Consider the following 14,191-nt stretch of genomic DNA (forward strand, 5'->3'; position numbering starts at 1 on the left):
CCTACTCCCTCCCTCCTTTAGACTAGCCAAGGGCAACTTATTCCTCACTAGGCTCGCTCACCCACCACTTAATACCATTTTATAGAATCATAATAATGTCATGATATATTGAAATATAGCAATCATCAAATACGGAACCCAGCCCTAACTTTTTCATTACATTATTTCCCACGGAATTGCTAGCGTCCCTTAAGCGCTGGCCTTTTCTCTAGGCGGTTCAACCGGATTGTCGGCCTTCATGTTGCCCTCGGCCAGCTGGTTCAGTTCATCTTCCTGATCATCCAGATGGCGGAACTGAATCCAGAATAGAATACCAGCAATGAAGGAGACAATGCCAACTGAGCCATAGTTCCACACCAGCAGCGGGTCCTCAGATAGCGACACCCATGCCTGACCAATGGCAGCCGAGATAGCGCTCATGAACAGCGCCACAGCTTGCACCATAGAGCGCATGTTAGCAGGGGCCTTGGAGTAGGCATACTCGAGCGAGGTGATGGAGGCAAAGATCTCGGACAGCGCGATCAAAACGTATGCGCCAGATTGGGCCCACACGCTGATATTGGGCTTGGTGTCGCACGTAGACGGGTAGCGGCCGCAGTCGCTCTGGCGGTAAATGTAGTGCTGCAACACGCACGAGTACACCATGGCTAGCGAACCAGCCATGAAGCCGGCAAAGATCTTGCGGATGGGCGTGAAGCGGATCTTCCAACGGCGCAGGGCAGGATAGAAGAAAAAGTCGCAGATGGGGATAAAGATGATGAGGGCTAGCGGGTCCAGGTTTGAGACAATCTCATTGGGCAGACCACCAAGCTGCAGCGTAGCCGCCTGCGAAACCAGATTGTTGTTGAGCTGGTTGTACGTCAGCCAGTAGATAGGGTACCAGCAGAAGACGGAGCAGGCAGAGAAACCACGGCGCAGCTCATCAACCCAGACGTCGTCAAACGTCATCCACTGCGGCTTGGTGCCGGGTGCAAACGAGCTAGGCTTTACCTTGTCCCAGAAAGTACCATCATGCATGTTGCGCCATGTGGCCACGGGGTTCAGCGACCAGCGGCCCTTTTGTGCCAGCAAAAACGTTTTGATTGCGGGACCCAGCACAGAGCCCTCGGGTTCACGCCGCACATACCGCTTGCGGCCCCATAGCATCACCAGCGGGCATAGCGAGAGCATGATAGTAGGCAGCAAGAAGGCCAGCCAGAAGCCGACATACTTCTCGGCAAACGACATAGAAATCTGGCCCAGCAGTGCGCCCACGTTGATGAACAGGTAGAACCAGTTATACACGTGCTCGATTGTCAGTGCAGGGTCGACAATCACACGCTCTCCCGTCTTGGTCGTTTCGACACGCATGTGCTGGTTCGGCAGCTGTTCGACGATCAGCGGCGAAATATTAGGCTTGAAGCCGCCAGTACCAAAGCCAATGGTGATTATGGCAACGATCATGGCGGCAAGCGAGCTGTTGGGCTTAGTAATAACAGGGGGCAAGGCAGCGACGATCTAAGATGTCCGGGTGTTAGCGATGCTGGTTTGCGCCTGTGTAACGGCAAAACCGCTTGTTATGTGTGTGTGTGTAACCTGGCAAAACTTACCAGGATAAGATGACCAATCAAGTCAATGCCAAGAGCCACGGAAATTGTCTTGAAACGACCCCAGTACTTGTCGGCAACCCAAGAGCCAAATAACGGCATAGTGTACTGCCAGAATTGGTTGAAGGTGGTGATGCCGGTAGACGCGCGCTGGGACATGCCAAGCGCGCCAGGCTGGCCATGCTTGCCGCTAGCTCCAGTGTTGGAGCCCGGGGGAGAGGCTGCTGGATGAAGTTTGTGACTAGACGCAGAAGAGCACAAGGAAAAGGTTAGTGCATAAACACTTGGCAGTAGGCGGGAGAAAGTCTTGGCGCTGGAGGAAGACGATGGGTTCTTGGCAAAACACAACTTCACTTACAGACAATCACGGTTCCGTAGTAGGAGAAGCGCTCGCAAGCCTCGACGATGGCAATGGTGAACAGCGAGAGCGAAACCTTGTCGGATACACGGCGCAGAGTGGCTAATTCGGCCTCAGTCGGCGAGTCCTCGAAAAGACGGCTTTTCACAGAGACCACCTGGAGATCTTTCTTTTCGTTGGACAAGGTCGCCGTCACGTCCTTCCCGGCGGCACTCGGGTCGGTCAAAGCCATAGTGTGGTCGGGGACATCATTGGTAGCCATAGCGAGCAAATAAAATGTGGGCAGGAGTGTGCGGAGTACAGGAGAAGGGGATGGAGGACAGAAAACGTCCGTTTCAGCCTTTGCTTTTTATCTTCGCTTCCTCTGCTAGGACTCCAAGTGGGGGAAGAAAAGAAGCAGAGAATACGAGAGTGGGCACACAGCAGAAATTATACTCGACTACTTGGTATCTGGGTGGGCTATCCCACACTATTTTAGTCGTCCCTCCCCCCCCCCCCCCCCGCTCTGTGGCCATGTCTCTTCCGATAAAGACGGTCAAAGATATTATTCAGGTGGGGATCATGCCCTTGATGCAGCCGAACAAAACAGTAGGTTCCTTAGACATTGCCTCCTTCATTTTGCCTTGGTCTTCTTTCGTGGATATGGCAGTTCTTGAAGGACACCAGACTAGAGAAGACTAGCCTGCCCGGCTATAATCTTGATTAGTTTTCTCTGTTGCTTGTGGAAGCTCGCAAACAATCCCTGCGCAGCGCCTCGGCATTACCCAAAAAAGCAAAGCCAGATAGCCAGATAAGATATGCCTTGTAAGTTCCTTTGTTGTTTCTGTAACGTTGGATCTGACAGGCTGCCTGGTATCTGTGGAACTTGGACCAGGATTTTGACTTTTTTTCTTTTCCCATTCCTCTTGTCCCTTTTGTTATTCTATCTGCTTATTCCAACTCCTTCGGCTGGTAGATACTACTAGAGCGATAAATTTTGATTAGTGCAAATGGGGACGACGTTCACGAAGCGAGCAGCAGGTCAGATAGACCAGACAAAACGTCCAGAACCATGCCCACATATACCCACTCCAACAACAACTAGATTGCCCCCCCCCCAATCTGCTACTCTTTAGCTTGTCAAAAGTTCCATGGCTTGTGGTGCTCCGTACAAAGGGTCATGGTTAATCTACCACCCAACGATTACCACCTCGTCTGGATGTACCATTGAGCGTATCTCGTACCTTTTTAGGAAGGCCACCACCTAAAACAGCCGCACAATCACACCATTGGCCAGACTCTGGGTAGATCTCTTATCGCCAGGTGCCTTAAGGCTGGTTTGGGTCAGATGTGTGACGTCACGTGCGTCCTTGTAGCTGTATTTGTACCTGTAGCACCACGTTATCTCTAGTGTCAAGGAAAAAGATCAGGAGGAGACAGAAAATATCATGGGCGCCAGTGAAGAAGTAAAGTGAAAAATCGACGTTCTTGGTTAGTGGTGTCGGAAAAATAGCAAAAGCGCTCTAGCCCCAATAGAACTAGCACCCGGCTGTGGTCTAACTAGCACCCATATCACCGCAAATTAACACCCGGCTAAAACACCAGCAAAATCCCGCGATTTCGTGCAGCGTAGAAAACAGCACGACATCAAATCCTAGCACGACCCCCCCCCCCCCCCCCCACCTTCATCGGACCCTTCATTTCCCTCGTTCTTCTCTTCTGCGTTTATTAGATACTATCACTGACATCCGCTAGTCGCAAAGAGAAAGGTGAAAATGGTTGCGTATAGGTGGCACAGCACGCGAGCAGATGCTGTCTAAAGCCCAATTATATGTTATTATTATGTTACGGACATGTTGTCACCTATATCTCAAGGCCAGCCCTTCAGTTTCTGGGAACCTAGACCCGCCTTCCTCTAGAGCCACTATGCTTGGTCTATTTGTAATCCCAGATTTCATTATATATCCACGCGTCCACAGACAAGCCGTTGGCAATTTTCATGGCTGGGACGTATGCCACACTTAGAATTTGAGCTGCATCAGGTTGCCGATCATCTCGCGGCCGGTAACCCACGAAGTAGTCCACAGAGTAGGAATGTCCAGTGTCGACGATAGGCCGTCAGCAAAGCCAAAGAAAAGCATGGGCGGGATCCAACCGCGCGCGTACTCCAGTGCGAAGCAATTTCCTGGCATCTTGTACTGCTTGACAGTGCCGCGGTGCAGGTGATGCACGCTACCAGCTTCATACACCTCCGGGACAAAGTCGCCGGCGGCATAGGCTTCTTGGGTGCCCGTGAGGATGTGGAAGTAGTCGTCAGCGGTATGGCGGCCCGTGTGGCCCTCGGTGCCGATCGTAGTGCCGAAGATGATCAAGTACTCAGTGATGCCTACAAAAATAAGAAAAACCCCCGCTGGTTAGCAAATTCCTAGTTGGCTGGCGCATTGCAAGGTTTGCTTCGTCGACTTACTGGCATGAATGACGTACATTCCGCCCATGGCGCCACCAGCATTGTTCAAGAACCACTCCTCGCTCTGGCTGACATAAGGGGCAACCTTTTCATCAGCACGCAGCTCTGCCACAATGTAGTCGACAATTGCACGAGTGTTGTTTCCGTGCTTCTCAATGCCAGCCTTAGCCACGGCGTGTAGGTTATCCGGCGAGAAGACATAGAATTTATCCAGGTTAGCGTCCAGCAGGTAGTACAGCGGCGATAGGAAACCCAGAACAATAGCCAGCATAGCAAGCAGACCGCCGATTCCGGGGCCCTTTGAGGCAGAAGCCTTCGAGGCAGACGACTTCTTGGAAGCCATTGTCAGACGAATCGAGATGAAGAAATTAAGCAAGTGAAGAGACAAGAGTAAGAGTAGGAGCAAGAGCAAGAGCAAGAACAACAGAAAGGCCAGACAGGATTAGGACAACCACACCATGACAAAACTCAGGAGAGGACAGCACATGATTAGCCAATCCGTGAACCGCCAGCACACTGCTAACAAAAACGAGTACGACAGCCCGGCCCCCAAGGCTGAATTCTGCCGCGCCTCACCGCCCCAATTCGGCGCGTCTGGCACAACTTGCCAAAATGTCAATTAGACAAAGGCTGTCTCCCTTGTCCCTAACGCATTAGACGCGTGAGCCGCAGTGATTAGATAAGATTTTAGCCGCGATAACGAAAAAAGTTGATGGTTTGTTTGGCAGATAAGCTGCACCCCAACTCTGCCTCATATGGCTTGTTCTGTCTGTTTCCAACACCGCCCCTGCCCCCAGCCTTGATATCAATACAACAAGCAATACATCCCCTTTCCCTTCCCTTCCGAGTCCGCCCCTCCCCCCGCCCTACAGCCCGGCGTCTTCCCATCATGTCAGCCGTTCCCGAAACTGCCATTCCAGGCACCCAGCTTGGCCCTGTATCACACTACAACCCCGGCCCTGGCACATACGTCCACAATGGAAATATCGTAGCCTCTGTACTCGGCCGTGTCTCAGTTCAACAACCGTCGAAGTCGCAGGGCCTGGTGAAGCGGCTCACCAAGCTCAGCGTACTAGCGCAGCCGCACGAGTACCCAACCATTTCAGTGTTCCGTCACCAGCGGCGGCAGGATCTGCTCCCAGAGGTGGGTAACACGGTGCTGTGCCGGGTCACCCGACTGATGCCCAAGCAGGCCATCCTATCGATCCAGCAAGTGCAGACCTCAGTGCTACAGACCGAATGGCAGGGCGTAATCCGCTCGCATGATGTGCGGGCCACAGAGAAGGACAAAGTCAAAATCCATGAATCGTTCAAGCCAGGCGATGTAGTGCGCGCGCAAGTAGTAAGTTGTGTGAGAATCGGGTTATTCCTTTTAGTTGAATGGCGGGGTGGGCTGCCATTTTTCCATGGTCCCTAAACGGGTGGGCGTGGCTAACGCAACAACAGATCTCTCTTGGAGACCAAGCAAACTACTACCTTTCGACAGCCTCGAACGAGCTCGGGGTCATCATGGCTACCAGTGACGCAGGCAATGACATGGTTCCTATCAGCTGGAAAGAGTACCGCGACCCCGAAACTGGCATCAGTGAACCGCGCAAGGTGGCGAAGCCGTTCTGAATTCTTGCAGCGACGAGCCCATGATAGAGAGAAGCATATAACGCTGTCGTAGCCAACGATGGCTAATGTTTCTTTTTTATTTTTCTGGGGACATGGCGTTGCGTCCCAGACGCTGCAGCCCCCTGTGGTTCGGTGCAATCGAGCACATGGCTGTCCATATTTAGGTTATTGATTGCATTGTGTAAAGGGAGAAGACAAAACACTCGCTTTTCCCGCCATCGACTTTGGCCTTGTTGTACACACCAGTACACTACAAGACAAAGTATTGGCACACATACACACAAATGTAGACAGACACACAAGACATAAGGGCTTCGAAAATAGCTGACACAACTAGGGAGGGCCTCTAGCTCGTGAGATTAGTGCCGTTATGCACTATTCATTTGCAGCTTGAAATTTTAAGTGGGAAGGGAGGACCAGGCCTTGCAGGCCAAGGCAATGAAACGGATCTCAAGGCTTACCAGGCCTACCAGGCTTACAAGCGTACAGGCCTATGTTCCATACATTGCGCCTAAGGGACGGAATGGGGCTTATGGAGCTTGGCGAGCATCGCCTTTAAATTTTCGATGTTGCAAATGTTCGCGTTTATAGAAAGTATTCAAAAAAAGGACTTGATAAGATCGTATCGAATCCAATGCATCCCTCGTCTCTTTTTCTCATTTTCCCTCTGTCCATTAGCACAGACGTAGCTGAAGGTTCCATAGTGGGTTCTAGCATAGAGCACACGCCAATGGACTCATACATTTCTTACGTTATCCACATCGCCAATTATAGGAGGCTGCTAGTATGACAGGGTTTTTAACTTCTGCCATCGCGAACGCACGCTTTGGGCCTTCATTATCGACCCAGGCTTTATTTGGAGACTCCTCCTCCGCGGAGCAAAGATAACTTCAACGACCGTTAGGGTTAGCAGAGAGGAAGGAGTACGACAACAAGGCGAGCTGACGAAAGCTTGTTACGATTTATTTGCAAAGAAAGAGGCTAAAGCGCTGCAGATTACAAACAATAAAGCAGACGCTAATTTCAAGCTGCAGCTGAGGATAGCAAAAGCCAATGTGCACACAGAACGAAATTGTTTGTGGGTTAGAGCGCTAAGCTAAACAGGATATAATTTGCAGTATAGAAATAAAAAGAGCGATCAATAAGACGATGAGGTCACTTGAAGGGGGGGGGGGGGGGGGGGGCAAAGAAAAGAATGACATCAGTTGATTGGCCAGACAGGGAGGCAGGCGGGGTGTTTAAGAGAAAGAGAAGGGACGCGGCGAAAGAAGGGGAAAGAGCCAAGAGGGAAGTCACCTAGAGCCAAGCCCGCCTTCAGACCGGCGCACGTTGTTTTATTTTATTCTTCGCTGGTTATCTTGTTCTGTTTTCCTCTCATTCTTCACTTTTCTCATGGTGTGTTCGTGTCAAGTTGGGTTGGCCATGGCTTTCGCACCTTACTTAAGCCCCGAAGTAATCTATATGCAGGCTAAGGCCAGCACGACAAAAATAGAAAATTTCGCACACAAGTACATGAGCTTCCCATGCAAGAAGCTTGCGGGCCTGCATGCAACATAAAACACCAGTTACTACATATAGACAATTTGTTTCTGGTCACGCCGTTCTTTGTCCTTGCGGCCTTGCAGAGCCTTCTTTTGTAGTGTCTCTTAGAGCCTTTGGTCTTGCGCAATGCAAATTTGAGCGCGTGTGTTGGTGTCTGTGTGTCGTGCTAACCGGCAAATGCAAGTGCAATCCAGGTTCCTGCAGTTGGAAACAACCACGCCCCCCCCTCCCCCAGGCAAAAGAAGTCGTTGGAAGGGAAAGAAGTGGAAAATGGAAGGGACGGCCAGAATACATAAGTAACTGCCATGTTTGACGTTTACGGCTTCTTGTTCTGGTCCTTGTTGCTTCCTCACCCGCTCTTTCCTCTTTTCTTTTCCGTTCTTTCTTTCTGTGCCTCTCTCCTTGCTCTTCCCCCATATTTTTTCCATCTACTTCTACCCATAATTTTCCCTGGCCAGAAAGAAAGGCAAAGAAATCAAAAGCAGGAACAAACGAGCACTTGCATTTGTTCTCTTTGAACAACTTGCCTATCTGTTGGGGCTTTAATTTTATTCTTTTTTTTTTTCCTTCGTTTTTCGTTTGCTTCAATTTTGTTCGGCTCTTTTTAATCTTTGTTATCTTATTTAATTCTCTCTTCTCGCCTTTGTCCGCAGTTCGTGCCTCTTTTTTTTCCCTCTTTTGCACGTTCTTAACTTATTTGCTCGCTGGATTCCAGTTATTGGTAGTTGCTCTGTGCTCTGTATCACGGGCCCCACTAACCGCCGAATCAATCAACCAGTCAATCTGCTCAATAAGTTTGGTAATATCGCGACTGACCGCGCCATTACGTTTACTGATTCCTTTGGGCTGTTCTAAGATTTCCTCTTATTCTTCCTCTCTCTCTTTGTTTCTCGTTGATATTCTTCTGGCGGACTACGCAGGCCAACCAATCAACTAACAAACCAAGAAGAAAAAAACTTGCAAACATGGCCGCCTCTCCCACCCTCGCTGCGCCCCCGGTGCTTCTTCCCCTGCCTCTGCCAGCATCCGCTAACTGCTGCCCAAGCTGTGGCGCAAAACTTGAACATCACATCGACATCTCGGCCGCTTCGGAGGCCCAGGTAGCGCTCATAGAAGCTCAACGCCGCATTGCCGAGCTGGAGAATCGCGTGCGCAACCTACAGAATCAGCTCGACCGCACGTCGATCAACAGTGGAAGTCTACCCGACTCACCGCCGCACTCGCCATATTTCCACCAGCAAAAACTGTCAACTTCAACCTCGTCGTCGGCTTCGACTCTGAACTACACACACCAGAAGCAAGGATCTAATGACTACTTGCTGACGCCACCGCCCTCTGCATCTGCACCTCGCTATGTTGCCGAGCCTCCTTCAACCCCCAGCCAGTCCCGTCCTACAACTTCGTCTTCCTCTTCATGGGGCTTTAGTGCCTCCCGTTTTGCCTCTCTTCTCTCGCGAAAAAGCACACCCAACATCCGTGTTGCTGCCAACTCTTTATCGTCAACTTCCTCGAGCCAGCCGCCTCCCAGCCCGCCTCCATCTTCCACAGGCGTCAATGACCTAATGGCGGCACTCAATCGAGAACAGAACTTGCGGGCCAAAGCGGAGGGTCGGCTCGTTGCAACCAGCAAAGAGGTCGAGGAGCTTTCTGTTGTGCTCTTTGAGCAGGCCAATGAAATGGTGGCATCGGAACGCAGGGCCCGTGCAAAGCTCGAACAGCGAGTGGCGGTACTTGAGCGTCGCGATGCCGATAAGAAAGCACGACTACAGAGCCTCGAGGGCGCAATGGACCAGATCCAGCGTGTCAAGATACTGCTTAATACCGAGGAAGCCGCTCCTCCCCCAGCGTCGGCTGCAGCCTAGAGACAACAGCATTGCATCAGGCTGTTTGCATTATTGCTGTTAATTTGCATTTTAGGCGGCGTTACGGTACTGAATGGGCTTGTTTCAGTGGGCTATGGCCATTATAGCCCATGTGTTTGCTCTTATGTTTGATTTGATACCCCCCATCTTTAGATTTTCCTTTGTCACTACTGTACTACTAGTTCACCGCTTGTCGTTCTCTAATGCTTCTCATCACATCACACTCGTTGCAAAATTACTATAGACAACGCATGATATCTACCTACTTTTAATAGCAAGTTTCTTGGCTTAAATCCTCATCTTCATTGTAATCATCCCATGATTTATAGACAGCGGGGCAATCGGGGTTAGCAAGTACAAGCTTGTTTCATATTCGAGAGCACGCCCCCCCTCCCCCCATTCAACCCTAGAGAAAAAAGGGCCGCCTCTTGTTTCAACCATGGGCCAAGTTGCAGTAGCAAGCAGCCACTTGTTATACTACGTAGCATGATTGCGTACGTACATGCATGTATGTACTGCAGATACACAGCCGCCCGTCCCTCAGCTCCTTCCGATGTAACCCATTGATTACGGCACGTCCTCACCAACATGTCACAATATTCCACAAGTATCTGATAAGCAGGACCATGATCGACATTTTCCTTGAAGCCCAAGACTAGCCTGTGCAGCAATGAAAAAAGAGAAGAGTTCGCGTCGCCTGGAGGCAGTGTAATACCAGGGACACTGTGGTCGATGGCATGTGCAAGCACAGCGGCCAAAGTCCGAGAGCCAAAAATAAGTATAATAACGATTTGGTTCCAGAGAACCATTTCAGATATTAAACTGAAAAGAACAGATACTACACTTGATCTTAGCCAAAAGGCAAAGAGAGCTGAAGAAGAAAGGAAAGAAAATATACAAAAGACGGGGCGACATCGTAGGTCTTTTATAGAGCTTGGATTTGGGCGGTGAGCTGGTGTGGGGCGGCAGAAAGACCAATGAGGGGCCTGAAGGAGCGGCTTTGTTGGCTACAACAAAAGGGCTGGGCAAAAAAAGGGGAAGGCTGGTAGGAGGCCGGCCACCTGTTAGCCGAAATTTGAATTTATTTGTTGGCAATTGTAACCCCAACAAAACTGACCCGTTTGTTTGTTGTTTGACCTGGTTGTCTGGTTGCTTCTATCTGCTTCTATCTGGAAGGAAACCCTTGTGCTATTGCTATAGTCATTTAATCAAGCAAATGCTAACTCGTGTAACGTGAAGCTATGAGTGTTAGAGGATCATTAAAGTTTAGTTTATACAAGTCAGTCTCCATCTTGAGTCTAACTGAGATATGATATCACATATAGAGGCTGTTCTCCACTACTTTCATGCTATAGCACATGTAAGCCGTTCCGGAAGTTACCGCAAGCTAATTCTCTGCTACATCACCCGCTCTTTCCCGCCCAATAAGCTCTCTGTCCACTCCCCCCGCAAATAGTCCCACGTCAAGATTATGTCGTTATCCTTCTTCCACTTGTCCTCGCAGTCGAAGAAGCCTCCAGCTCGCCTCTCCTCTAGGATCATCAAAGAGGTCAACATCAGCAGGTCCCACGAGCAGCTGAGAACCTCGCGGAAAATGATATAGTTGCCGGTCACTCGCTCCCACGCTGCACCCACCCAGTCGGCAATTGCATGACCCGTCTTGCCGATGTTGGCGGTTGACGTCGTGTCCCAGATGGCCTCGAGGGCCTCTAGATCGGCAATTTCGCCAATCACAAAGCGCATCTGTGCGCGGCTGTTGCGTGCGTCCATTTTGGTCACCTCGTGCACGCGATCCTAGACGGCTGCTCCATGTGTGACTTCGAGGGCACTGCTTCTCTTGACGATCCAGCGGCGGCCGAGCCTGGTCAAATCGCGCGGGCTGGGCCCGGTGACAAGGGACCAGTAATATCTAAGCAGCACGGAGAGTTGGTTAGTGGGAATGGGGGCAGGCTGGGAGATTGTGCTTCTCTGCGTGACTAACCTATCCTCGATTCTCCAGGGCTCTTCAGGCCCGGAAGTGACAAAGGCGTCTCGGTTATAGATGAAGAGATAGAGGAACCTGCCGTACTCTGAAGCCATTGATTCTGAGGGGCGCACATGCAATGTCAAACTGATAGTAGGAGGGGCGATTATGGTCTTTATGACTAGAAAGAAGCTAGGAAATAGATCACCATTTTCGTCTGAGTTATCCATACATATATGCACACGCGGATTCATCTTAAACCAAGGCGTTTATTTGCCTTGCCACATTTGGAGCTACGTTTCAAGGGGTTGGCTGGACAACAACATGGGAATCACCCAACGGAAAACATCCTCATATCAGCAACCAAAATGAAACAAAAATGCTTTGATAACAGCGTGGAGTGAGAGTAAAAACTATAACTCCTGATATACGCCAACACCGCAAATAACTGACCTACTTGTTTCGTTTTGAACCCAGCCAAAAATGCAAAATGCAAGTGAAGCCTCCTACCAAACCAGCCTGTACTTGTATCTTTCGTACCTTTTTTATACCTATAATTTCTATGCCCCCATTTTTAGTCTTCGATGCCATTCCACGATTTCTCATCATCCTGTATCGTTCTCTCAGATGCGCCGGTGGCAGTCTCGGGTTTTATTGGGGCCACTACCTTGGCCGGCTCCGGTTTTTGATCGGTCTCCACATGCTCGGTTTTACCTGGGGCCATCTTGGGGCTCGGCGAGTGCTTTTCTTCCCATTGCCTCAGCATGGCCTCAATCTTGGGAGCCCATACCTCCTCGCCTTTCATCAGGTCTGAATACTCCAGAACCGACGGCGTGTTAAGCTTGAAATCACCCTGGCGTGATCGGCAGAGTTCTGACATGAGAGCTACTGATCCAAGCTTTATGCCTAGATCGTGGCAGAAGCTGCGCACATAAAAGCCTGAAGTCACCGTTAAGCGGATGCGTGCAGCGGCAGGGCCCTTGCCCTCCCAGGGTGGTGGCAGTGATTCGTCGACCTCTGGGACCAGGTTGTGGCCGCGACTCGGGTCGCTGTTTTGGTTGTTAGGAGTGTTCTTCCTGTCCTTCTTGTCCTTTTTGCTCTCTGACGCCTTTTCTGCGGTTTCAGGATGGCCGTTGAGCGCACCACTCATCATGGGCACCTGCGATCTACCGCTGCTCTTTTCGAAGCGACGCTTCTTGCGACTGGGGCAGTCGCGGACTAATTCGTCAACAGACTCCTCAAAGCGACGCTTGGTGGCTTCGTGGGCAGCAAGAGCCTCGGACTCGCGGATCTCTTCTTCAGAAGAGGCTTCGGATTCCTGGGTCGCTGCGGCCGAGTCGATATCCTCCCCCTCAAGCTTCCAGACCTGCTGCGCAAGTCTGGTCTCGGCAGCATCGGCTTGTTCACGTGGCCAGCGGAATTTATGGGTACCAGGCTCGTAGTATTCTAGCAGCTCTAGCTCCTTCACTTCGACTTCGCGTGTGGGGATTTCACGGGGGATAGGCTTGCCCTCACGTGCATACTCGTACAGGGGCTTGCCCTCCATCTTCAGGGCCGAGTACAGCGGAGGGACCTGCTTGATGATGCCACGGAATTCGTCTACAGCCTTGAGTACAGCTTCCTTGGTGATGTGCTCGTACGGCCTGCGCATTAACACACGGCCGGAGCGGTCATAGGTGTCGGTGCTAGCGCCAAAGAGGACAATGGTTTCATAGGTTTTGGTGCACTGGAGGAATGACTGGAGACATTTGGTGCCGCTTCCTACACCCAGGATCAATACTCCGGTAGCCAAGGGGTCCAGAGTTCCTCCATGGCCCATTTTGACCTGTATTTCACGTTTTACCTGTCGGCGGCGCTTCTGTTGGGCATGCGACTCGACGGCTCGTTTCTCTTTTTCTTGCTTGATCCAGGGCGCAAACATCTTGGAAGGGTTGAGCTGTTGCTGAGCGTCGCGAATGACCTGGGCCGAGCTCATACCCAAAGGCTTATTTATGCCTAAGGAGTTGAGAGGTAGGCGGGATTAGCGGCTGAACCGGGAGAAATAAAGAAGGGTTGATCAATGCGCCTGGAGACATTGAAAGACGAAAGCTAAGGGCTAGAAGCTTACATACCGAACACGCCCTCAACAACCTTTTGGGTCGTCATGTTGTAAATGGGGGGCGACTTGAATCTCATGCAGAGCGGAAGCGACGGTCGGGGGAGGAGGGGGAGGAGGTGATGGAACCGGGAGGGAGAAAGTGAGGAGAAGAGGTAGAATGTGAAGGATGGTGACGCAGATAAAGAGCTAGGCTAGTAGTTGGAATATGTTGTAGAGAAGGAAAGAAAAAAGAAAAGCAGAAGGGGGTAAATAGAAAAAAGAAAAAAAAAAGCAGCTGACAAGGCTTGGATGTCATCCAAGTCCTGCTTTGATGTTGCGAATAGCTTAAGACGACAAAAAAAAAACTTGACCGGTCTTGGAGGAGACAGGGAGGAAAAAAACAAAGGATTGAATTTTTGCTAGTATTTGCCGGGGAATGGTTATCGATAAGATACAATCCTTATCGATTACAGCGTGCAGCCAAAAGAGTACAGAAGAATGACATGAAGTAGCCACTACAATCAGTTTGGTGGAGACTTCCACCGTCTTGGAGGTACTCAGTACTTTTACGTGCCGTCGTCTAGAAGCTTTAAGCTCTCCCACCAACTTGGGTTGTTCTTAGACTTTCTTCCCCGTTTGTTTTCTCTCAACTATAGTCAAATCTTTCCAGAACTCACACGCCATCTGATTTCGAGCTTGTTTTATTGTTATTGTAGTTTTTTGACCGGTTGTCCGTCTCG

At 50.5% G+C, this 14,191-nt stretch overlaps 6 protein-coding genes across 6 annotated transcripts; 2 read left to right on the forward strand and 4 right to left on the reverse strand.

Annotated features, from left to right (window-relative positions):
• Nucleotides 1-189: 189 nt before the first annotated feature.
• On the reverse strand, nucleotides 190-2,206 carry HOO65_030193 (POT family protein; the record flags this gene model as incomplete). The annotated part of the gene is made up of 3 exons (XM_071002010.1): nucleotides 190-1,497; nucleotides 1,590-1,810; nucleotides 1,945-2,206. 3 exons carry the CDS (start codon nucleotides 2,204-2,206, stop codon nucleotides 190-192), a joined length of 1,791 nt encoding a protein of 596 aa, XP_070859872.1.
• Nucleotides 2,207-3,944: 1,738 nt separating this feature from the next.
• Nucleotides 3,945-4,733, reverse strand: HOO65_030194 (C-8 sterol isomerase; the record flags this gene model as incomplete). The annotated part of the gene is made up of 2 exons (XM_071002367.1): nucleotides 3,945-4,309; nucleotides 4,391-4,733. 2 exons carry the CDS (start codon nucleotides 4,731-4,733, stop codon nucleotides 3,945-3,947), a joined length of 708 nt encoding a protein of 235 aa, XP_070859873.1.
• Nucleotides 4,734-5,279: 546 nt separating this feature from the next.
• HOO65_030195 (exosome component EXOSC1/CSL4) lies at nucleotides 5,280-6,007 on the forward strand (the record flags this gene model as incomplete). The annotated part of the gene is made up of 2 exons (XM_071002387.1): nucleotides 5,280-5,732; nucleotides 5,837-6,007. 2 exons carry the CDS (start codon nucleotides 5,280-5,282, stop codon nucleotides 6,005-6,007), a joined length of 624 nt encoding a protein of 207 aa, XP_070859874.1.
• A 2,507-nt stretch (nucleotides 6,008-8,514) lies between these two features.
• Nucleotides 8,515-9,411, forward strand: HOO65_030196 (ribosomal protein L32; the record flags this gene model as incomplete). Its single annotated transcript, XM_071000345.1, has 1 exon — nucleotides 8,515-9,411. The coding sequence occupies one exon, from the start codon at nucleotides 8,515-8,517 to the stop codon at nucleotides 9,409-9,411; it is 897 nt and encodes a 298-aa protein (XP_070859875.1).
• Nucleotides 9,412-10,809: 1,398 nt separating this feature from the next.
• HOO65_030197 (uncharacterized protein) lies at nucleotides 10,810-11,181 on the reverse strand (the record flags this gene model as incomplete). The annotated part of the gene is made up of 1 exon (XM_071000346.1): nucleotides 10,810-11,181. One exon carries the CDS (start codon nucleotides 11,179-11,181, stop codon nucleotides 10,810-10,812), a length of 372 nt encoding a protein of 123 aa, XP_070859876.1.
• Nucleotides 11,182-11,948: 767 nt separating this feature from the next.
• On the reverse strand, nucleotides 11,949-13,349 carry HOO65_030198 (pseudouridine synthase; the record flags this gene model as incomplete). The annotated part of the gene is made up of 1 exon (XM_071000347.1): nucleotides 11,949-13,349. The coding sequence occupies one exon, from the start codon at nucleotides 13,347-13,349 to the stop codon at nucleotides 11,949-11,951; it is 1,401 nt and encodes a 466-aa protein (XP_070859877.1).
• Nucleotides 13,350-14,191: the final 842 nt, after the last annotated feature.

The sequence above is a fragment of the Ceratocystis lukuohia genome (genome assembly GCF_044167205.1).
Source record: "Ceratocystis lukuohia strain C4212 chromosome Unknown Supercontig3_pilon, whole genome shotgun sequence".
Taxonomy (NCBI): Eukaryota; Fungi; Ascomycota; class Sordariomycetes; order Microascales; family Ceratocystidaceae; genus Ceratocystis; species Ceratocystis lukuohia.